This window comes from Dromaius novaehollandiae, chromosome 10, assembly GCF_036370855.1.
Source record: "Dromaius novaehollandiae isolate bDroNov1 chromosome 10, bDroNov1.hap1, whole genome shotgun sequence".
NCBI classification, from domain to species: Eukaryota; Metazoa; Chordata; class Aves; order Casuariiformes; family Dromaiidae; genus Dromaius; species Dromaius novaehollandiae.
The window spans coordinates 3,236,422-3,258,995 of record NC_088107.1 but is presented as its reverse complement, the minus strand read 5'-3'; the positions used below and the strand labels follow the sequence as shown (position 1 = coordinate 3,258,995).

The window sequence follows — 22,574 nt, the reverse complement described above, 5'->3', positions numbered from 1 at the left end:
AGAAGTTTTTGCATACACCACAGGTGCTCATTCTCAGGCATTTGTGCTTGGGCCACAAATGCAAGAGACAGCCTCTCCTGAAGGGTGACTATAACCCATGAGTTAATGTAGGGGGCCAGCAGCCCCACCACAGGCTGTTGGGGAAGTAGAGTGCACCTTGCCACCAAAACTGAGCTCTTCAGCTCAAGCTTTCAGCTCCAAAGGTTCCCAGTTTGGCCCCCAATGCCCCCTACAGCAGTGACCACCCTCTGACCAGCCTCTTCTGAGCCAGGGAGTTTACAGCTGCCTTTTCCCCTGCAGAGTGTGCGACTTCCTCTGACCTCCACAGTGTGTGTTTTGATTATGTTCTTGGGGATTAATACTCAAGGGATTACTGCATCCCCCTGATCTGACCTAGACAGGGTTTTTCAGTCATGGAACAGACATCAGGGAGCTGGAGAAATCTCCTAAAAAAGCAAGAAATCACTTCAGAAGGCTCTGGCACAGAAGGCATGAGGTCTGACTGTGAACTCCAGAGATTCAGCAGGGAAAGGAGAAAGGCCTTTTCTCACCTCTTTAATGGAAGTGTCATTCAAGGGATCGATATGGGAAGGAGCGAAGGCTGCTCTCAGCAATGGTGTCACCCAGTCCTCAGCTCTTGCATGGTACTCAGTTGGGATTGCTGCCTACCTGAGCTAGACTGGAAGCGAGAACATAGAGATCAGAGGCTGCATAACCCAGTCTCACCTTACTTGGCAAGCCATTAGTTCAGCCTTTAGCTCAGGAGGTTGCCGGTACGGCCCTCTGTGTTAGTTCTACTGCAGCTGCCTTAGCCAGAGAAAAATGCTGTGGAGGGCAACCTATAGCCTTCCCCTTTCCACATGCGTAATCTGGGACTTAAAAAACCCCAGATTCTTGATTTCAGACAACAACCTGATACTGTACGGTATTTCCCATCACAAACTCTCTGCAGAGCACACAGCATTATTTAAAATGTTAACTGCCACGCTTATAATAATGGTGGATGAATTCCGTGTGTAGAACAAAGTAAGGTATTTTATGTCCCAAATCATAAGGACCCCGTACCAGTTTAGGCTTCTTTCCATAACTTATTCTGTGAAACAATCCCCTGCAACAACAAAACATATTAGTGCCCAGAGACTGGGCACAGTAAGGAAGAAATAATCCTCCATTGTTAGTCTTCCCTGTTCAGGCAATCAGGGCTTTGTACTGTCTTTGTAAGTACACAGGATTGCATCCAGACTCCAACACTTGCTTGTTCTGCTTGAATTCTGTACTTTGGCCCACCATGCAGGTTCAAAGGATATAGAAAACATTTATGTCACATTTGGGATCTTTTTTCTAAAGAAAGAATTTGTAAATGGATATTTCTGTTGAACTAAAGCAGACCAAACAGGAAAGTACTTTCAGAATTCGAGAATGGTCAGAAGGAATTATAACCAGACCTGAACTTAAAGATGGAGCATTCCCAGCATTCAGAATGAGAACAGTATCTGCAAACCTCCCCAAAGTGCCTGAGAAACAGCTAGCAGGCCCAGATAAAATCCTTGTTGAAGCAATCAACTTTTACATTTCCGGGAAGTCTAGAAATCCCTGCTGCAACACTCATGCTTGGAATGGCAAGATGGTTTGAAGAAGTGACCAAGAACTTAAATACACAGAAGATCCAGAAGCTTTTTCCCTAAGGAAGCCTAAGAAAACTGTCATCGCATACCATTAATTGCAAAAGACAGGCAGAAGAAAGGACTTGTGGAGCTCAAAATTACCTTGAAAAGGAAGTCAAAGGAACACAGCGGAAGGCAGGTTCTTGGATATGGAACTGGGCTAGTCAGAAGAGTAGAGTAAAAACCGATCATTTATATCTGCTGGTTTCATGAGGTCAAGAAACATCTCCAAAAATAATTTGCCAATAAACATGAATTCTTCATCACAAAAGTGCAGAGAAAAAAAATAACCACTGGGAAAGAAACAGCCCTGGGAAACTGATCACTTGGAGCCCTGTAAATAGCCTAATTTCTGATATGCGTGAAGTGTCTAACCAGATTCATTACAACCTGTATCTGAAATTCATGACATTTTGCACAATTGTAAAATGGTATTTTGATCATTAAAACAAAACTGTAATACTGCATACATTACAAAAAGTAGTTCAGTTAGATGCCAGTATTATGAAAAATACTGCCACAAAAAAGACTGTTATACATAGAAAAGAAGCTAAGAAAAAGCATCACAACTGGCTCATGGAACTCCTCCCAGTTAAGTAAATACAAGAGTAAGGATGGAGGGTTCAACAAACTCTGTGGGAAAGCTTGGAGGTATGTACTCCCACAAGAGTGTCTCTACTCAGACAAGAGAAGCAGCACGAGAGAACAGTTTGCTTTAAAAAACATCGAATCATCATTTTCTCATTCCCCTGTGATAAAACAGCTGATTAGAGTTTTATGAAATCCTTGGCTGTTAATGTTATCGTTTCTTTCACTGTGGGGCCAGGTCACAACAGTGCCACTCCTTACAAAGCAGTTACTGATACCACCCTCAGGCTGCCCTGCCAGCTAGGGGCAGCCTGCGCTCAAGGCCCTGCAGCCGTCCCTCTGCCTGGGTGATCATGATGTGGTAGCTCAGGGATCTTTCCGGGAGAGAGAGTTTTCAACCTGCCTCTAGTAGTGCAAAGCAGACTTAAATTGTGGCAAAGGCCAGCAAAGCTTGGCCCAGCAGGACTGCCTGCCGGCCTGTCCGCTGTCTGGGACACTTCAAAACGAAGCTCTGTGCAAAAGAGCCTGCTAACAGTAGGGGAAAGTATAATGTTGAGGTGACCATGCTCCATGCAGAGGAGCAACTGATTTACCCCAGCAGCAGACTGCCCTCCTCCATAGCTGCCATAAGAATGATACATTTCTCAGAGTAGGTGCTCTTATTTTGTGGGCTGTAATGGAGATAATCAGCTGCCCTGATAATGAGAATAACCTGTAGTAGCAGACAAAGATATTGGCTTCAGAGATAGACCCAAACCTATGCAATACTATTTAATCTTCTTAGGGACTGTGGATATTAAACTGGATTGGCTCTTCCTCCAGTAATATGTCCTTCACACCTGACCCTTGTATTAGAATTTAGCTAGGAGAGGTGTAGTGAAAATGGGATCATTTTCTTCTGCCTCTCTCTGCAACAGCATCTCCCATCTGGCTGTTAAGAACCAAAGAAGCATCCAGCACTACCCACGAACTGTTGGTATTCACCTTCCTCTCAAACAGCATCTTCTGAAGGTAAGCTGTGAAGATCCCTATGATTGCTTGAGATCTCTCTTGACTGAGGCAGTCTAACCAGGGTGAAAGAAGTTGATCAGGGTAATACTTGTAAGAGAGAATACACTCTACAGAAGAGCTAATAAATTTAAAAGACTAGAGAAACAAGAGGGCCGATTGTCAGGTACTGTGAAAAACTAGAGAGCTCTTATAAATCATCCTAGCTTTGGATATATTTCTGCTTGCAAAAAGTCTTTTAAGCAGCTCATTTTGGAGAGAAGTAAAATGGAGTGGTTAAAGAGGGATGTGTGCATGCATCTTCTGTTCTCTATGTGTCTTTGTTACTCCATTTCATATTTATGAGGAAGGGTTATTTCCTAATAATTTGTTGTACTTACTGTATTATGCAATTCTGCCATATACATGCTTATGTACTTTTACATACCCAAAGCAAAGCTTGTATCATCTATTTATCTAGGTACTCCCATGACCCTCTATTACTGTTGCCTTAGTGATCCTCCCAACTATTTAAAAGAAGATAATAATGCCTGTCTTGCAAGAAATTTAGGCTGATTACTTCACTGAGTGTTATGCAAGAGGGTAAGTGTGTGCTAACTTGCATGAAGAGCTTATCTGAGAATGGCTTACAAAACTGTGATTCACATCCAGCTCAAGAATAATGTAACAGTTCCACTCGGGGGGGGGGGGGGGGGGGAACATTTAGAGTGATATTCTAAAGGTACGGCACTCAAGCAGCGCTGAAGGGTAAATTTTGTCCAGACCCAAATCATTGTCTCTCTACTGTCACATATGTGGGCTCAGTCACTCTGGCATTTACAATTTGTCTCCTTTTATAAATGCTGTTCAAATAATTATTCAAGATATGCTAATTTCCCCCTAATAAAAGGAATGATTACAATTCCACTTTGTCACTTTTGATTCCTACAGAAAGGTTTGAAAAGATGTAGTCATAGAAACAAATGGATGCTCAACACCCTGAGTTTTACTACAGCCAAGTCTTCTTCCTAGTCTTCTCAAACTGAAAGAAAAAAAATTCACCATTTGCTTGGTTTGTATTTTGTGGAAGTGCAAGGCTGGAAAGCCACAGAGCACTGTAGTTGGGAACTATCAAACAATTGTCATGCACTCCTCTCTATTAAGCCAAACCTACAGCTATCCATCAGCATATCTTCCAGTAAAAAACAAGAAGATTGAAACCTGGGTCTAGATCTGACTTTGCTAGTTTAGGTCCATTTCTTTTTACTGAAAATAGAAAAGCACTCACTGAGGTAATGTTACCCACACAATGGGAAGTGGTAGTACTTTATTTTTCACACTAGACCTTCTTTTGCAGGATTCTACACTGTGTGTCATGCAGTTTCACTCCTGATGCTTAAGATCAGCTAGAAACTCCAGAGGTGGATATAAGTGCAAATTGCTGATCAAGAGAAGTCTTCAGTGGCTTCTGGACACAGATCTGATTTTTGAACCTTTAGGAAATGCATTTACCACGGAGAAGGCGGCTACAACAGAACCGAATCTTTTTCTTGCTTGCCACAGTATTGGCCCTCTCTCTCTATCAGCTGCAGTTCAGCCCCCCTGCCCTTCCAGCACCGCGCACAGCCCCCCAAACCAAGGACCTTGTGAAAGCTACTTCCAGGGACCACCCCAGCAACAAGACTGCCATAACAGGCAATGCCACAGCAGCATCCAAAACAAGGCACTGTATATATGTGGATGCCGGGCCAACTGTGCCCATCACTACATCAGTGGATACAACACCACAGGAGGAAAATGTCAGTGCAAGCTACCCAGATGAAAAGCCAAAATATGATTCCAAAGGAGAATATCCTGAGGACCTATTCAGTGTGGAAGAACGCAGGCAAGGGTGGGTTGTACTTCACATCTTTGGCATGATATATGTGTTTGTGGCCTTGGCCATGGTGTGTGATGAGTATTTTGTCCCTGCCTTGGGAGTGATCACAGAAAAGTTACAGATCTCTGAAGATGTGGCTGGAGCCACCTTTATGGCAGCAGGTGGATCAGCACCAGAACTCTTCACCTCCCTCATAGGTGTCTTCATCTCACACAGCAATGTGGGCATCGGTACCATTGTGGGCTCAGCAGTGTTTAATATCCTCTTTGTCATTGGCACCTGTGCCCTCTTCTCAAGGGAGATACTCCACCTGACATGGTGGCCCTTATTTAGAGACATCTCGTTCTACATTGCAGACTTACTGATGCTCATCCTGTTTTTCCTAGACAGTGTCATTGATTGGTGGGAAAGCCTCCTTTTACTGACTGCCTATGCCACATATGTATTCGCTATGAAACACAACGTGTACCTAGAACAATGGGTGAAGCAGGAGCTGAACAGGACGCTAAATACTGTGCAGGCAGCATCAGCAGAGCATATGCGGAAGGTTGGTGTCCTTATTGTTCAGAGGGCAAGTTAGACATTCATTCAGCAAAAACAAAACCTGCATCTCTTGACAAAGTGCATACTGAAACAAAACCTCAGAATACAGCCACTGGTCAATAGTTTTAAAATGAGGGAAGTGCTATGTAGATGGAACAAATTCTAAGAAATCAGAAAAAACTCCACTAAAAGGGAGTTCAACTCTCGTGGTAAATTAAGATACCAGTAGGGGCCACTTACCTACTTTCAAGACAGGCATGGGGTTTTCCTCAGTTGTTGTAAAGGAGTTTAAAAAAAAAAAAACCCAAACCCTACAACCCATCCAGAAACACATCATCAGTCTAGGAACAAAACTGTACAATTTTGTGCTAGAGGAAAAAAGGCTTCTGGTAAGAAACACTGTCCAGGCCTCTTGCAGATGAGACAGAGTTGTTTAGCATGACAAAAGAGAATTTTGTTTAAGTTGTGTGTGCTACTGTGGCACTGGTGGTATTGCTTGATACCCAATCTGCAGCATAGAAGGCGATCTGGCAGACTTCAGCAACTACTGTCAGCTCTCTCAATCAGCATTTGATAATGAGATCTGAATGCCCAAATTCCATTTCTGTGCATTGACTACAGCTGTGTGTGCTCAGAGACACAATTCTTTGTGCCACTAGTGCTCAGACAGGGAGGTTTGTGGCTGTAACTACACCGTCCAGGTGTAGTAAAGCAAGGCCCCTAACTTCACCATCTTTTGAAGGAAGAGATGACTACTTCTCCATACAAAGACAGGCTGTCTGCAATTAACCTTTGTGATCTGGCCAGGACATGGTATCCAGAACACTTGGGACTTTATCTTCCTGAACCTGCCTGGCCACTTCTTGCTCCCCACTCCCCCAAATGCTCCCACTGCCTCCTTGTCCCAGGCTACTGCCAACGCTAGAGCAGAGACCACTAGATTGGGCTCCATTTCAAATTGTCCTCTGGCATTGTCATGTTTTACTAGTCAGATGTGCATCACCGACATGCAAGCATGTTTTGCCCCTCCTGGTCTTGGTGCTCCCTTCACATAATTTAAGGAAAGAAAGGAAGAGGGGTGAGGATACTTGAGATTATGGCAAATAAAGAAAATGCCTTCCTCTCCTCCCAGTCTGTCTTCCAGCCAGGGTTCATGGCTGGGAGTCCTGGAAGTCATGTGTTACATTTCAGAGGGAAACACATCTGCAAGATACTGTACCTATACACATACATCACTACAGGCACCACAGCCATCATCCCAAATTGAACCCGCCCCTTCAGCATCAAGGAAACATACCTTGCACTCTGAGTTTACAGAGAACTCTCATTAGCATATAGGAGCATGACACAGACCTGCTGGATCTAACCTGTGAGGAAAGTAAAAAACTTTATGGAAAATAAGGCTGAGCAGTGGAAAAAGACACCCCTTTGCACTTTCCCTCTTCCTCTCCTGGAAAATAAGTCAGGATATAGATATTTGGGGATGAAGTCTGGGGCTGCCTCCATCTACAGGAATCAGATGGTAGAGGCCATTTGTGTCTGTCTCAGGGTACATACATCCTCACTGAGGGGCTGTAGGCAGAATCCTGCTTCTCTCAGTGGTCACAAGGTTTTGAGGAAGGCACATGGCTTTGGCTCTTGCAGTAGCATCCACGCACAGTCATTTGTATTAGCTCTCCCACTTTCTCACAGCCACATGAAGAGCTATCATGAGGTGCTGTGAGGCCTGGTGAGGCTGTAATTGTATTCAGTACTTTTTGTTCTTGTTTGTATTCAGAAAAGCAATGGGGCAGTTGCAGATGATGGAACAAAGAAGCCAGCAGATGGGAGGAAGCTGCAGGTAAGTTTAAGCAGCTTACCAGGTATCTGAAGTTACTGTATTTTGGACCTCTCACTACATCAGGTAGGGAATAAAGGTATCATCTGCTCTGTCAAGAAACCTGGACCAAATCCTACTTCATGCACAAAAACAACCATCCTTGGCACAGTATCCACAGCTTAATTAACAGGACATCTGGCTGAGCTGTGTCCTCAAAGGAATTTTTAAAAAACTAAGAGATTACACAAATGGATTTGATTAGCAGAGTGCTATTCATTCTACACTTTAAACAGGATGAGATGGGTATAGAGAAATTGAAGCTTTTCTTACCCTGTTTCATGGCTGACTTTCCTCCCGGGCTCCCAGAAGAGCGGCTGGTCTGATCTGTCCTTCCCCAAAGTGAACATTGAAGAGCTCATTCCTCTGCTCCTTAGTAAATTCCTGACTCTTTGTCTTCCCAACAGCTGGCCAGCCATTGCGTGGAGAGGCCTAGCTGATCTAGAGGCTGCAAGCTGTATACATAACATAGCCGGTGTTAGCTTCCTCATGTGGATACTACTTTTTCCCCTATGCACTTAACCTAGTTGAAAGCTCATTAGGACTCTGGCATGCTGCACTGACATTAAGAAAACAGAGCAGAGCTTTCCAGTTAAATCAGGAAGCTTGATGGGACTGTAGTATTACCGTACAGCAGCATATGTATCTACAGAGTTATCAATAAGGTGACAACGAAAAGCACTGCATATTTTGATTGTTACAATCTGTAATAACATCATAGTGATTCTGACTCCATTGCATATATCTAAGGACAGACTGGCCTGCTATCTCAGAAGCATGTCTCTTGCTGTGAACTGTCAATACTCACAACCACCCTGTGAACTTGAATGCAGAGGCTGTCTGAACAGGCTGAACCTGTTTGTTGGGTTAGGAAGATCAGCCTCCAGAGATGTGTATCCCCAGCTCAGAGGTGAATTGACAGGGATGTTTTGTGAAGGAACCTGCTATTGATCACTGTGTTGTACTACCTTTATTCTGTTCTGTAGCCTACGTCAGCCTTACAGCGAGGCAGCAGCTCAGCCTCCCTACACAACTCTCAAATGCGCAGCACCATCTTCCAACTCATGATCTCCACCCTGGACCCCCTGGCAGAAGGTCAGTGAATGCTCCACATAGGAGGGACTTTGTTTTGCAGCCCTGATCTCAGAGCAGTGTAACTAGGGGGATTTTTTTTGCTGGTGGAAGGCAGCACCACAGAAAACCAATGAAATCAGCTGAAGACTAGGCCTCCACTTGTAGCTGGACTTCCTTCTTTCACTAGAGTCCTGTGCACAGAGCAAAAGGCAGGAATTTCTTGTCACAGGAGCTCTTTTTACAACAATTCTCCCTCCCCTCCCTCCTGTTACCCCCAGTCTAATTGCGAATACCTAATAAGAGGCAGAAAATGAAGATTTCAGCAAATCTATTTTTGCTGTTGTCCCAAACTCTTTTCCCAGCAAATGACTGTGCATGAAAGATTATAAATGCTTTGAAGACTGACATTTTCTTTTACCAAGTTGTAATTAATTTAGAGTGTTGTAAAGAGACAGATAAGCTTCAGTAGGCAAATTGTTACTACTTTTGTAACAAATTAAGAGCCTTACAGTTACAACCCAGATTATCACTCCCCAGAAAGATTAGTCTTGCTTGTAACCCTAGTCTTTCTCATGAAATACTTTTTATCTCCTCATATTTCCCAGCATGGCAACACAATTATTGCCAGAGTTTATAGGTGTTTAAAATATAAGCTAATTATGGCATCAGTATATTTCCACCTCTCTAGCAAGTAACAGTCATTTCTAATAACAGCAGCCCCACTTGAAGTAGGATTACAGCCTTTACATATATTAAGTAGTTAGGGACTCCATGAAACATTCTTGAAACGCAGCTCTAAGCAGCACAGATGATGATAGCTGAGGCGAGCTCTGCACCACTGGGACATCATCCTTCTCATCGCATGGCTAGCAAGGACAAACACCTCACACCTCAGCCCTGACACCTGCTTTGCCTGTGCCACACTGATCGCTGCTGCTGTCACCCTTGAGGGAGCATCAGGGCATGTGGAACACCTGCTGTTACTGGGGTCCTGCCAGCAGTGAAGGTTACTGCAATCTCCATTTTCTGCTCTCCCTCTGACAGCAGGAACAGCAAACGTGATTTACAGGCTTCCTCCATCTCATACTACGTCACACCTCATTTGCACTTTCCTAGCTTAGTCCTGATCTCCGGTCTTGGAATTTCAACATTCAGTTCTGCCTACATTTTCTGAAAAAGAGGAAGAGCTGGCTCAAACTATTAGCTTCACTTATAAAAGACATGAACACAGGGAGAACCCATTACCTTACACCTCTTCAGCTGTGCGCGCAGCCCCTCACAAGGCACAAACCGGAAGAAGTCAAAAACCTTTAAAAATTCTTGTTGACAATGGTTAAAATCCCAGTTGAGATCTAAAACACAAAGCAGTTTCCCATTATGATGGTTAAGCCAAACACTGGCATACAAAAAATGCTACCAGTCAGATTTTGCTGGGGGAGGGAAGACAGACTGCCTTTATATACTCCAGGGAGAATCTCTGATCCATATGTAATTTAGACCAACGCTGAGCCCTTCTGAAAGCCCACCTGCAACGCTGTTTTACCAAAAACAGTATCCGCAGCACATTGCAGGCAATGAGCCAACCCGCCAGGGACCAGCTCAGGACTAGAAGGCATCTTCTTTTAAACTGCCCAGGCTGTAGAAAGGCTGTATCTCCAGACTGGTCAAGAGTCATTGTCAACAAGCCTTTAACATGCTGCTTTGTATGAACTTCAATTCAAACACAGGATGAAAGTTTATTTTCTAAGAAATGGAGAAGCATGTTAAAGATATATTTCCTTCTTTTTAAATGAGTTTTCTTTTGTAGTTCAGCACATGCCCCTCCACTGCCCTACTTGTTCTAAAGGGATTATCTGTTGTACCATTCAAAGGGAGATTGAAGCTAAGCGGATAAACACCTCTCATGTCTACCCTTGAGGTTACAAAAAGGACTCTCCAGATCAAACTTCCAGCAGCAAAAACTGATTGAGTGAACAAAGAAGGCTTGATAAGGACAGCAAGACAGAGCAGTGTCTGCTCTGACAAACTGTAGTGAGAACACGCACTGTATTGCTAGCTGTATCCTAGCAAGAGCCAGATTCTTTGGGTTTGCTGTACTGCCCCCCAGAAAGGTGGTACCAGTAGCATACGGAGAGAAACAGAAGCTTGAGAGGACCCACCCTTTCATTTACCCCAAGAAAGTGCCAGGACTGAGGGATTGCTGCCACTCAAAGAGACCCTCCAAAACCTTCTTGAGCTCCCTGCACCTCTTTATGCCTTTTTGCCCCCCTTGCAGCTGGGGACAGCTGCAGCCACCCGGCTAAGTGCTGGCAGTGCCTGCCTGCCCCAGCCTAGCACACGCTTGGCTTTCTGGTCCAGGCTGATGTCCTTCATGTGGTGAAACTCTGGGGCCTCAGCAGGAGTCGTGGGGGGCCAAGGATGCCAGAGTAGGCTAAGGAGAGCACTCCAGTGCTGCCCCAGCCAGCTCAGCCCAGGACACTCTACAGGGGCTTCTCAACAAGGTTGTGAGCCACTGGCCTTCCTAAGGGACTGCATTCATGACGGCTTGTGAATACTGAACAAAGGGACCTGTTGGTGATTTTGGATCCTCTCACAAAAAACAAAACCAAACAAAACACCACAAAACCTTCTCATCTCATTTAGACTAGACTGGCTTTAAGTTATTGTCTCTGTAAGCCGCAGCCACTAGATGGGAGTGTGACCACATGTACAAAAGTCACAACTGCGACAGTGGGCTACAGTTTCTTCAGAAGGACGTTGTTATTTTATAGACCGTTTGCTGTAAGAATGCAACTGAGTTAAGGGCATAGCCTCTGCCCCAGGTGCATGTCTGCTGCACTAAACATTGCGAGAATGGACACAGCTGTTTGAAAAAGATAAACAGTAAAGAAAATTACTGCAATTACAACAGCACAGCCCTCAAAACGAAGGACCCAGTGTGCCAAGTCCTATGTATAGTAGGAGATGCTCCTTGCCTTGGTAAATTCATACCTAAAGAGAAGGGAGTTCAGGGAAAAGGAAGTATTTCTGAATAGACTGAGACATCTCAGTGCCTTTGAGGATCTCAGCCAAAAAGATTAAGCAACTTCCCCAGGACGTCACTGGAAAAGGAGGGATTTGACCCTTCCAAGCCACGTCAGGACTGTGAGCTCCACCTTCATGTTAATGGTACTGCAGCCCTTTAGTACCCTCAGGGCAGCTGGGTGCCTGCATCTCACTGATCACCATGAAATTCCTTCTCTTTGCAGTGCGGATGGCACTGTCTGAACCAGGCACATTTCTGTAATTAGGCTGCAACATAAAAGATCATCCCATCTGTCCTCAAGGATCCTTGTTCCTTTTTCTTGCCAACCACTGTAACATCAGCATTTAAAGGCTGTAGTAAAGAACACTCTACAAAAGAAAAAGGTTCCCAACTATTTCTCATCAGCTCTTAACCTACTGAAAGTGATCTCTGTAGAGTTTTCTTCCTTATGCTGCAGTTGCATTTTAGTTGGCGAGCACAAAAGCTGCCTCAGGGCAATGAGTCCAAAACATGTTAAACTGCCAGCACTGTGCCTCCAAAACCAGCTTCCACAGGCAGAGATCTTAGAAATAAGCTAGAAGTGCAGAAACACAAGCTTCATTTCCCTACTCCTAATACAACACCTCCTGTGAAACAACTTCTCATCTGAACAGTGGATTAAGTTCAGAATATTTAATTTCTCTTTTTGTATTAGGAAAGGATCATTATTTTCCTGTCCTTTTCTGTCTACAGCAGGCTAGGCTTTGTGCTTTCAAAATCCTAACATTTACATCACCTCCTGAATTGTATTTTTGATAGAAACTTTTTTTGGTGCCATTTTTTAAAAATGAGAAATTTCTAGCAACTCTGGTCTTTCCCCCCACTTTCTCTGAAAGTGGGCAGAAGCAGAGCTTGTGACCTTTTCAAGATCTTCAGGCAAGACACTGGAGGGAACTGTCGGGGAATTAAGAATGCAAATTTTGGGAATAAGGGACCTTCTCATTTAGGAAATCTCCTGATTTCTATAGTGTGGTAGAGCATACTACAGTCTTACCCTCAGATTATTCTTTAAACTCTAGCCACACAGGGAAGAACACAGAATGAAGGCAAAGTAAGGTTATCAGAGCTGTCTACCCTCAGTATGTCCCCATTAAGGAGCTAATGATTTTGGAAATTAGACTAGAATAAAGCAGCAGACAGTATTGTAGGCTAGAGTTTAGCTGGAAGAATGCAGACAGCTGCATTTGCTCCTTGCTTCACTGGTATTCAATCTCTTGTATCATGCTTCTTCCTCTTAAAACAAAGGGACAAAAGGATTTTTATTTTTTTTTTAAATTACACTTTTAGGACACCAGAAACCCCAAATGCTCCATGTTCATGCTAAAATTTAAAGAAAAAATCCTCAAGTCCATGCTATAAATTAGTCCTGTTAGATTAAATATAGGGAAACTACAAGAGCCAAACTCAAGACAAACTCAGCTACAGCCTCAGGTTCAGCCTAGATGCTGTCAATCCACAGGGCAGGAACCTGCCTGAAGGACCTCTCAGGGCCCCTGGACAGAGGCACATCCTGTGGGACTGGTTATCAGACCAGGTGGCAGAGTTACCAGCAAAGTGAGTGCCTAAAAGGCAGCAACAACCTTTTTGCCCACTTAATCTCAGAAACAGGTCCTGGGGGTTTACCAGGGCAGCTGAAGACTCACTGATGCAGACTTCAGGGCAAACCCAGAGCAGCTCAAAGGGAGATCCCCGCACACCCAGAAGGAGCACTGAGTGCTTGCAGTGCCCTGAAGCACAAGCCCTATCCCAGCAACGTGCTCCTTGGCCGTGGCAGAACTGGTGGCTGCCATGAGTGGGCTAGGAGCCCCGTGCTGCCCTGCTCAGAACTGCCAGCTATCCTTCATCCCCCTGCTGACCTTCAGATCTGGCCTGCTTATAGCCACCTCTTCCTCCAGTCTCAGTTCACCCTGCATGAAGTGTGTGTCAGAGGAATTAACACCTTTTTAAGTGAGGCTGATCTCATGAGAACTGGATAGCAGCCTGAACCTAATCCATTTATCCTGATAGAGATGCTCAAAGGCTCCACTCTGGTCAGTGCTCACAGCTTGCAGCCTAGGTGAGGGCAGCAAGCCAGGAGCAGGAATTTATATAATCCCTTTGAGGCTGGGCCTGACCGCCCTGACCCTGCTGACAGCAGCTTTTGCAACAGCTCCTGGGAAAAGCTGAACAGAGAGATGCTGTTGTCCAGGGGTTAGAGGAGGAGACTAGCAAAGGGTCACCGCTTTGTTGCTTTGCACAGCTGAGTATGCTTGCGCTCAGCATCAGCAGAGGGAAAACTAAGCAAAATGTTTCATATCCCCTCCAGGTTTCAATGCCAATAAACGGCGCTGAAGGGGGGAAGCAGGCTTCTTGGCCTTCCCTCCTTGTACAAAAGAGAAGAGCTCATTAGTTCATCTCTCTCCAGCCCTTGCTCTTTTCAGTGGAAATGCCAGTTAGTGAAAAAAGTGTTCCTGTCAGATGACGACAGGAATCAGATGGCAAAGCCTCTGTCTCAGCCAGTCCCAGTTACTGGACATATATCCAGAGTGCACCGATTGTCACGAGGTTCAGCTCACAACTGAAGCTCTGCCTGCATGCCTTAGGGCCTTATACCTTCTGTTTCTATTAACTACTCAGCATCACGGTGATGAATAAAGTGACAGGGCCCTGCCCTTGAGGCAAATGACATCAACAAATTCTTGCTGCACAGTCGACAGTACTGTAGATAAATCAGTGATAAAGCTTTCAGAGAAAATTAATTTATAGCCCCCCACACAGGCCAAGCATAGAATGGCCTTCCATTTCTATTAAAAGTGCCAATTTCTTGTGGCTACTGTCCATGTGCAAACCCTGTGACCCTCATCTTAATCACTGGCTAGCCAGCACCCAAAGGATATAGATTAAAGTGAGGGCTTTGAGCTGATGACTGGCTCACTGGCCATGAGAGCAGGAGTTAAGCCATTTGAGCACAACATCTAACACCTAACCATGGAGAGGGACATAGTTTCACAATTCACTGTAAAACAATAATAGAGCAGTTCCTGCAAGTGTAGCACAGATTACAGTGGGAGAAGTCCTTATCAGTCTCAGAAGTACATGACTGGACACTGCACTGGTGAAGATTTGATCTCTGGGGTAGTCCTTTGCAGAATAGCCTGGACTATGTTGAACTTGGATACCAGGAACTAGGATTAACTCTGGCAGGGGAGACACCTTCAGAGACTCAGATAAATCAATCATTTTCCAGATAACTGAAGTGTAAAAGGTTTTTCTTGTTCCTTACTATCAGGTTGCCAGGCTGCACGCAGCACAGTAAAGCCTCTTCAACAGCCACATGGCAGAAGGAAGGTGTCATTTTTAGCTTGCACATAATTAAGCCTGCACAAAATCAACAGTCCTCTGGGAACAAAATGATACTGCATCAAAATTCTTCCTCTATTCTTTCTGCAGTTGCTCCCTCTGAAGTACAGATATCTCCTATATTACTGAACTGAAAAGGATTCCATCTTCCCCTGAGATTTTTTGAAATATGAACGTGCTGATTACATAGCAAATTGCTGGCATAATTACCATAGTACTAAGTATTTAAATATAACAGTTATAATCCATTAACTGCAGCCAAGACTTTAAGGCCACAGCCAGAAAGACAACTCGTAAGTCAGTGCTGACCGCAATCCAGGTGGAAGAATGGGGTGAGTATATCTGTGTGGAGGTACCCATAGCTGACAACTGATGACAAATGCATCCTTCTCATTCACAGCAAGGTTTAAAGACAAGGTTGACATGCTGAACAACTTGGCCAAGGCTAAGGTAGATACTGTGAGCAAACAAGAATCAAAACCAGAAGGTAAGCGCAAGAAAAGTCAGTGCTGTTTGCCTTATTTTGCATTGTAACCTCTCCCCTTCCCAGCCGCAATCAGAGAAACACTAGTGTGACAAGTTTTCTATTATTGATCACAGAACCTGCTGTAATGCAGCAAAAATCATTCAATATATGCTAACAGCGAGCAATAAAAGGCATCCCCACAGGACTTTGGGAGTGGTTAGTAAGGAAGGACCTAAACAGAAAGTGCTACAAGGAGGCAGTATAAGTTACAATCAGAAAGGTGGAAGAGGTAAAACCAGGCCATTATATACAGCAACTGTGTGCTGCTATGCTCCTGATCTTTGGTAGCCCCTGCAAATTAAGTGTTCTTTAAAACGATGTACCTCTGTTTTAGCCTAGAAATTCAGCACATTTGCAGAAGAGCACTGGTCAGTTCCTCCATAAAAAGAGCTGACTTTGTCTACAACTGTTTTAAGGGTCTGTGCATCCTCCCTTTTAATAGTTTTTGCTTTTTCTGTTTCACTGCTGATACACTGGCAGTTTGAGCTGATGCAGAGGCAGCAGCTGACCTGAGCTACAATATGGATCTGTGCTATCAGTGAGCTTGGAGACTTTGAAAAATAAGGAAACTTTTGTATAGAAGGTCCCACCTTCACAAGCACACAGCTGCAATAGTCACCTGAGTATCTCACAACACTGGGCCTTGCCCATGTAAATGAGACCAAATTTGAGGAAAATGCTGTTTAAGAAACAAGCAAATCCTCAGCTGGTTCAAGTTATCATCACCACAATGACTTCACTGAACTGTAAGTTTTCATCCCATGCCAACATGTTCCACAAACTTTTTCAGTGATTGGGCTGTGCACATTCCACATTTCCAGTTTGTGCTGAAAGTGTCTCAAGTCTGCTGCCTGAAGGCCTGGTTCCAGAAATCCTAAATAGTGCCAAAATGTGCATTTCTGAAAAACTCCCCTCTAGACTGCTTCCCTAAAACAGCTGTAAGGCACACTGGATCAGCTTACCCAGTTCAGAATAAGATATTCAACAATGCCCCATTTGGGTACAGTACATAGGATAACATGAGCTTACTGACCTGATGGGTTTGCATATGTGGAGGGCATCCCTTAAGCTAAATTGCAGCAGTCGGAGGAGACTGCTCTTGCTGAGACTTTAAGCAGTCAGGCATTCTGTATTCTGTCATGTACTACTCACGCTTCAATACTACTCTGTGCAAAGGTTTGCAGGTTCCTCTTGGCTATGCAGGTTAATACAGGAACAGCAGAGAGGACATTGCAGTTATTTCCTTGTATGTGTCAGCACTTTCCTATTTGCATTTGAATAGGTACCAAATGATTAAAGTCTGGCAGCACAAAACAGTCATTTCTCAGAAGCCCCAAAGAATATCAGTCCCAGCACCACTAGAAAGAACTGAAGCAAAGCTTTACATTCCTTCTGGCTTTTAAGGATGGCTTTAATAAAATCTTTAATAAAATCTGCAGAATCTAGACTGAAACTTGGAAAGATTCATCAGTCAGAGAACAGATAATTAGCATTTCCCTGTTCTTATGCATATGCCTCTCTCTGCAGTTTCAGAAGTAATAGTGATAGCTGGGTGGGTGAAAGCCCCTATGATCACATTAATTCTAAGCCACAGGGGCCAGATTCCACCCTGCATTACTAATCACAATCCACAGCAGACATAGGACAACTTAAACTTTAAAGCAAGTAGGTTGGATTTGACCTGAAATGCTGCATATTTTCATAGGAAATGCAAACCTTCCTGCTGATCAAGGGGAAGGTGACCACTTTACCGCTAACATGACTGAAACCAGTATTCCTTCTTACCCTTTTTAGCCGAAGAGGAAAAGGCGGCACAATCAAACACTCTTCAAGTAACTCCTGCCACTGACTCTGAACCCAGCAAAGACAAACACAAGGCAGACGCACCGCAAGATGGACAGGTATTTAAGGCAGGATCATAGGCAATGAGAGCTCAGTCCAGACCAAACGTCACACATGCACTTTCCTTCCTCTCCCTTCTAGAGCTTTTGCTGTAGGACCAACCTGTTTCCCATAATTAGCAGCTCTAAATAGACTGCATTTGTAGTGATGAAGTAGATACCTCAGAGCTAACTTAAGGAGATAGCTCAACCATTTAGGTTTAAGGCTGAAGATAAATAAGGTCCAAAATACGACCCCTTACTGGTACCATGTAGTATTTTCTCCTCAAATGGCTCCTCTGGGGTCAGAGGGCTACTCAAAGTTTTAAGTTACTATCAAACATAAGGAAAGATATGAGTGCCTGTACTGTGTTAATTAATATGTTTTCCTGTTTTGCTTCCCTAACCATCCTTTCGAGTGAAGTCACTGGGCTGTTCTGATCAGCAGAGGGCATTTTCAAAGCCAGACAGTAAATGTTTAACTTGCATCAAAAACCTGTCTAAAGGTTGAGTCTAGTTGATTGATACAAACTAGTTATTTACACAGGCATCTGCAAGGGGGATAGGGTCTGCCTGGATTTTGTCCCCCAGGAGCAAGATGGTTGCCCTCAATCATTTTACAAATGTAATCTCTGCCAAGGCAAGGTGACAGCCAATAAAGGCCGCGAAGCTGCTTGTCAGTGTGAAAACAAACAGGCTTTTCTCTGATCCACAGCATTCTTCAGACAGCGATGACTCAGAAGATAGCAGCTCTGAGACTGAGGAAGACAGTGATGACAGCACAGATGATGAAGAAAATGATGAGCCACTATCTCTTGAATGGCCAGAAACCAGAAAAAAACAAGCTATTTACCTTTTCCTCTTTCCCATTGTCTTCCCTCTCTGGAGCACTATACCTGATGTTAGAAACCCAGTAAGAATCTATCTTCCTTCTGCTATTGAGTTAACTGAACTATAGATTTCTTCTCATCAAGAGACCACAGTGCCTGTTTTCCCATGTCTAGAGTCTCTGCACACCTTAATTGCTGTCAATGCTGCAGCAAGTTGGGGCAGGAGCCCCAGCTGCAGCATAGCATAGCTCCAGAGACTTAATCACCCAAAACTAGCAACAGTTGGTCATCTAATCAAGGTGACAAACCCAAATATAATTATAATTACAGACCAGGGTCCATGTTAAATCAATTGATGGCACTGGAGTGTTTCAGCTGAATAGGTTTCATTGGGGTTTGTTAACCTTCCTGAAAGTTCTCAATCTTTTTCTTTTCAAATTTATTTTTAACAGGACTCCAAAAAATTCTTTGTCATCACATTTTTTGGATCCATCATCTGGATTGCAGCATTCTCTTACCTCATGGTGTGGTGGGCTCACCAGGTGAGGGGGGTGTTTTCTTTCTGGAAAAAAGACTAGCTCAAAACAAGTAGATGGGGATATGGGGAACAATGCATCACTGTAGTGTTCCATCTGATGAATTACAGCTACAGTCATCCATCCAAACAGTAGAAACTTTGTTTTGTTAGAACCCAGAGGGAATTTTCAATTTCATTCTTTTCAATTTGACAAAGAGTCATTCTTCTTCAAGAGCTTCTTCCACAGAAACTTGTGCATCAGTGAAGAGAGAAGTGCAGTCAAGATTTATCTTCATACTTCCTTTTCACTGATGAATGCTTCTGTGCAGAACATAATCACCCTTACCTCATTAAAATTCTAGGAAAATACAGGTTCTGATTCTGGAAGCTGCTAAGTTACCTCACCTCCCATTGCCTTAATATTTGCCTAGTGTTTTGGGAAATGATACCTACCTTGCATCTTGTAGAATCAGATCGGCAATTTGTATTTTGTGACACAACGCACATTCACAATATAGTTGGTCAAGCCATAAATCCAAAAACTATAGTTTCCTCCCAATGCCTTCAGATCATACATAATTCATTTTAAATTAGGATGTCTTCTGCCTTTACCTCTCTAGAATAGGCTCCTCAGACAGAGGAGCGTGTTGCATTGTAACTGACTTCACCTTGTTTGGTCTTGGCAGCCATGATGAGATCAACATACACTGCAAAATGTAATTTTTCCATCATATAAAGCAAAAAAAGGCCACCACATTTAAGAGAATTAAAAATAAAACTTAAATATGGCACAAAACCTAGCAAACTGAACAGAGCAATGAGATTCCATATTCCAAAAATAACAAGCTTATTCTACTTTGTTGCTATTTATTAGGTTGGTGAAACAATGGGGATATCAGAAGAAATTATGGGATTAACCATACTGGCAGCAGGAACATCAATCCCTGACCTTATCACCAGCGTCATTGTTGCACGCAAAGGCTTAGGCGACATGGCTGTCTCCAGTTCTGTAGGCAGCAATATCTTCGATATCACTGTTGGGTGAGTACTAGTTCAATGCTGAAAGATGCATTTCTTCTGAAATACAAAACACAGTTTCTGTTCCCAACAAGGTCATAGTTAAATTAATTTTAGCTGTAATTAAAAGAGGGGCAGCTGGGCATCCAGTTAAATGTATTTTTTTAAGCTAACCCAGCCAGGAAAGACAGGTCTTTATAACTCAGTGCAGCAGAGCAAATATTAATTTGCACATAGTTCAGGTCATTGTTCTGCTGCTCAAAATTGTAATTGTTATGTCAAAACAGAAACACCACTATCTTAAGCTAGGAACCTCACCAAGCTTTATTAGTTGCACTGGTAGATGATAGGTGAAAGTCATCTTGCACTAGGAAAGCCAAAAACAACAGTTGTCAATGGGACAAGAAACATCACTATGGGAAGAATATCACAGCAAACAGGGAAATGGCTAAAGCACTTTAAGACTGCCGTTTAGTAGGAATTAAGCAAAACAATGAAACAAGCTTTTTTTTTTTTTTTTTTCTTTCAAAAAGGTGTTTAGATACTTGCTTATGAAATTGAATGGGGGGGGCTGCAAAAAGAAAAAAGCAAGTAACTTTCAAAATTTTATGAAATTTAACCCACTGCAAATTACTGTTCAGATTTCCTTATAGGAGTCTCCTAGTCAACAGTACTCAAGGAACAGGCCTTGTCTGCCCTGTACTACTACACAGAGCCGGTTTCCCTAAGCAGTCTTTCATTCATACCTCTACTTTCAAACTTTCAGTTACTGTTTGTGCTTAGCCAATAATCTAACAATGAATTTTCAAGTCAATACAAAATTACTGATTTTTCAGGACAAAACACAACAAATCTTTGGCTAACGTCAAAGATTCACAGGCAGGACACTTACCCACTCACTCAGAAGCATTCAGATCCCGTGCAATCAAGGCTCAGGATCTGTGCTTGTTCCTTTCATCAGTAAGGCATCAGGATTTACTCCTTTATAATAGGATGCTGAGGAAGTTAATTTGTATTATTTAAAAATCTTTTCAGATTCTTGGATTACAATATGATAGTGAAAGGTATTATCTAAATGCATTTTAGCACAAACGTCAATTTTAGATTTATGCTGAGATTTATCAAAGATCATGCATTGTTTTTTCTGTAACAATTTGGAAAAAATGCTTAGTTACTATGCAGAAAATGAATTGCCTTATGACATTTATTTCAATTACTTTTCCTTTACTTGCAGTTTGCCAGTTCCTTGGTTCCTTTATTCTGTCGTCCATGGACTCAGTCCAGTTGCAGTCAGTAGTAATGGTCTGTTTTGTGCAATTGTTCTCCTTTTTCTAATGCTTCTATTTGTAATCATCTCAATTGCTGCATGTAAATGGAAAATGAACAAAATACTGGGGCTCACTATGTTTGCTCTTTACTTTGTGTTTTTGATCATCAGTGTGATGTTAGAAGACAGGATAATATCCTGCCCAGTATCTGTATGACACCTGGACACTCCAATACTGTTTTTCTAAATAAGATACTGATATGCATACATCAAAATCAAAAGGGGTTTAAGGTAGCTATTGTTCTACTGAATCAGAACAATCTGAATTATAACAGAAACTTACCAATATTAAAATATCTTTAATATATTAAAAATAAAACAAACAAAAAAAATCAAGTGGTGCATCTGCTTCTACTGTTTTCCTTAGAACCCAGAAAAATCAGATATTGAAGCAACCAGTATCAAACAAAACACACTTCTGGATACTCACGGAAAGGCTGATACAGACACACTGTTTTCAGTGTGACCGATCCGCTCAAGTTAATAGAGCTAAGTTCCAGCACATAATGTTACTCATCATAGTAACTCTTTTTCAGCATCACACTCTAAATTATTAATTTAACAAACAGCTTGAGCTCACTGAAGTCAAAGAACTTCACTTCAGTGGGAACAAAAATCAGACCTTTATGGTTTGTTCCACTACTTTGCTTAAAATCCCTGTGTGGACACACATTCTGCATTTCAGAAGTGAACTCCCTTAAACTGCATAAAAGCAATGAGTCCCTACACAGAACACATCATTTCCTAAGGTTTGCACTGTAGCTAGTTTGCCACGACTTCCCTGTGCAGAGGACAATATTCATCCTCTCAGTGAGAGCCCCTACAAAGCATCTACAATGAGTATTCAAAATACCTCCAAAAAGCTGTGCAAAGATGTGATGCACATTACAAGTGATGATTGCTGCTTAAGACCATGCAAAATACAATGCTAAAGTTTTCAGGGAAAAAGCAAAGCAGTAAAAGTTATTTCTCCATGCAGTAGAAAACAGGATTTGAAAGTTGCACAGCAATCCACTAGGCTTCTTTTAAGCAGGCATCTAATCTTGCAATACAATCCCTAAAATTTATGGTAATTACAACCAATGCGAGTGTGACATCATATGGATTTACATCTCACTGTAAAGAGACTAAATGGATCTGGGGATAGAATACCAAACTGCAAACTAGTAAAAGCTAACATCAGGAAGTGGAAACATTACAATAAGAGGAAGTTGAAATGCTTGAGTTCTGTTTTCATCCTGACACTAACCTCCAAAATTTGGAGACTGCTGTATCCAGCACTAGTTCCTGGTTTTAGCACTGTCTTTACACAACCATTATGAAAAATGCCACTGACATCAACTATCAACAAACCTGAATGATTTATTGTTAACATTGCCTCATGTGAGCAAACAATGTAGTTAAAAGTTGCAGACATTTCTGTCATTCTAATCCATTTAATAAAATTTTAATGAAAAAACAGA

General features: G+C 42.8%; 1 protein-coding gene across 1 annotated transcript; it reads left to right on the top strand.

Moving 5' to 3' along the window:
* Positions 1-4,741: 4,741 nt before the first annotated feature.
* Positions 4,742-22,566, top strand: SLC24A1 (solute carrier family 24 member 1). Its single transcript, XM_026121734.2, has 9 exons — positions 4,742-5,665; positions 7,439-7,501; positions 8,524-8,632; positions 15,415-15,501; positions 17,335-17,441; positions 18,136-18,333; positions 18,703-18,792; positions 19,642-19,808; positions 21,019-22,566. The coding sequence occupies exons 1-9, from the start codon at positions 4,742-4,744 to the stop codon at positions 21,266-21,268; spliced, it is 1,995 nt and encodes a 664-aa protein (XP_025977519.2). The 3' UTR covers positions 21,269-22,566.
* The last annotated feature ends 8 nt before the right edge of the window (positions 22,567-22,574 follow it).

Coding starts and splice junctions, on each gene's coding strand:
- SLC24A1 (XM_026121734.2), top strand. CDS start 4,742: ATGCATTTACCACGGAGAAGGCGGCTACAACAGAACCGAATCTTTTTC. Junction 7,502..8,523: donor CAGATGGGAGGAAGCTGCAG/GTAAGTTTAAGC, acceptor TCTGTTCTGTAG/CCTACGTCAGCCTTACAGCG. Junction 15,502..17,334: donor ACAAGAATCAAAACCAGAAG/GTAAGCGCAAGA, acceptor TACCCTTTTTAG/CCGAAGAGGAAAAGGCGGCA.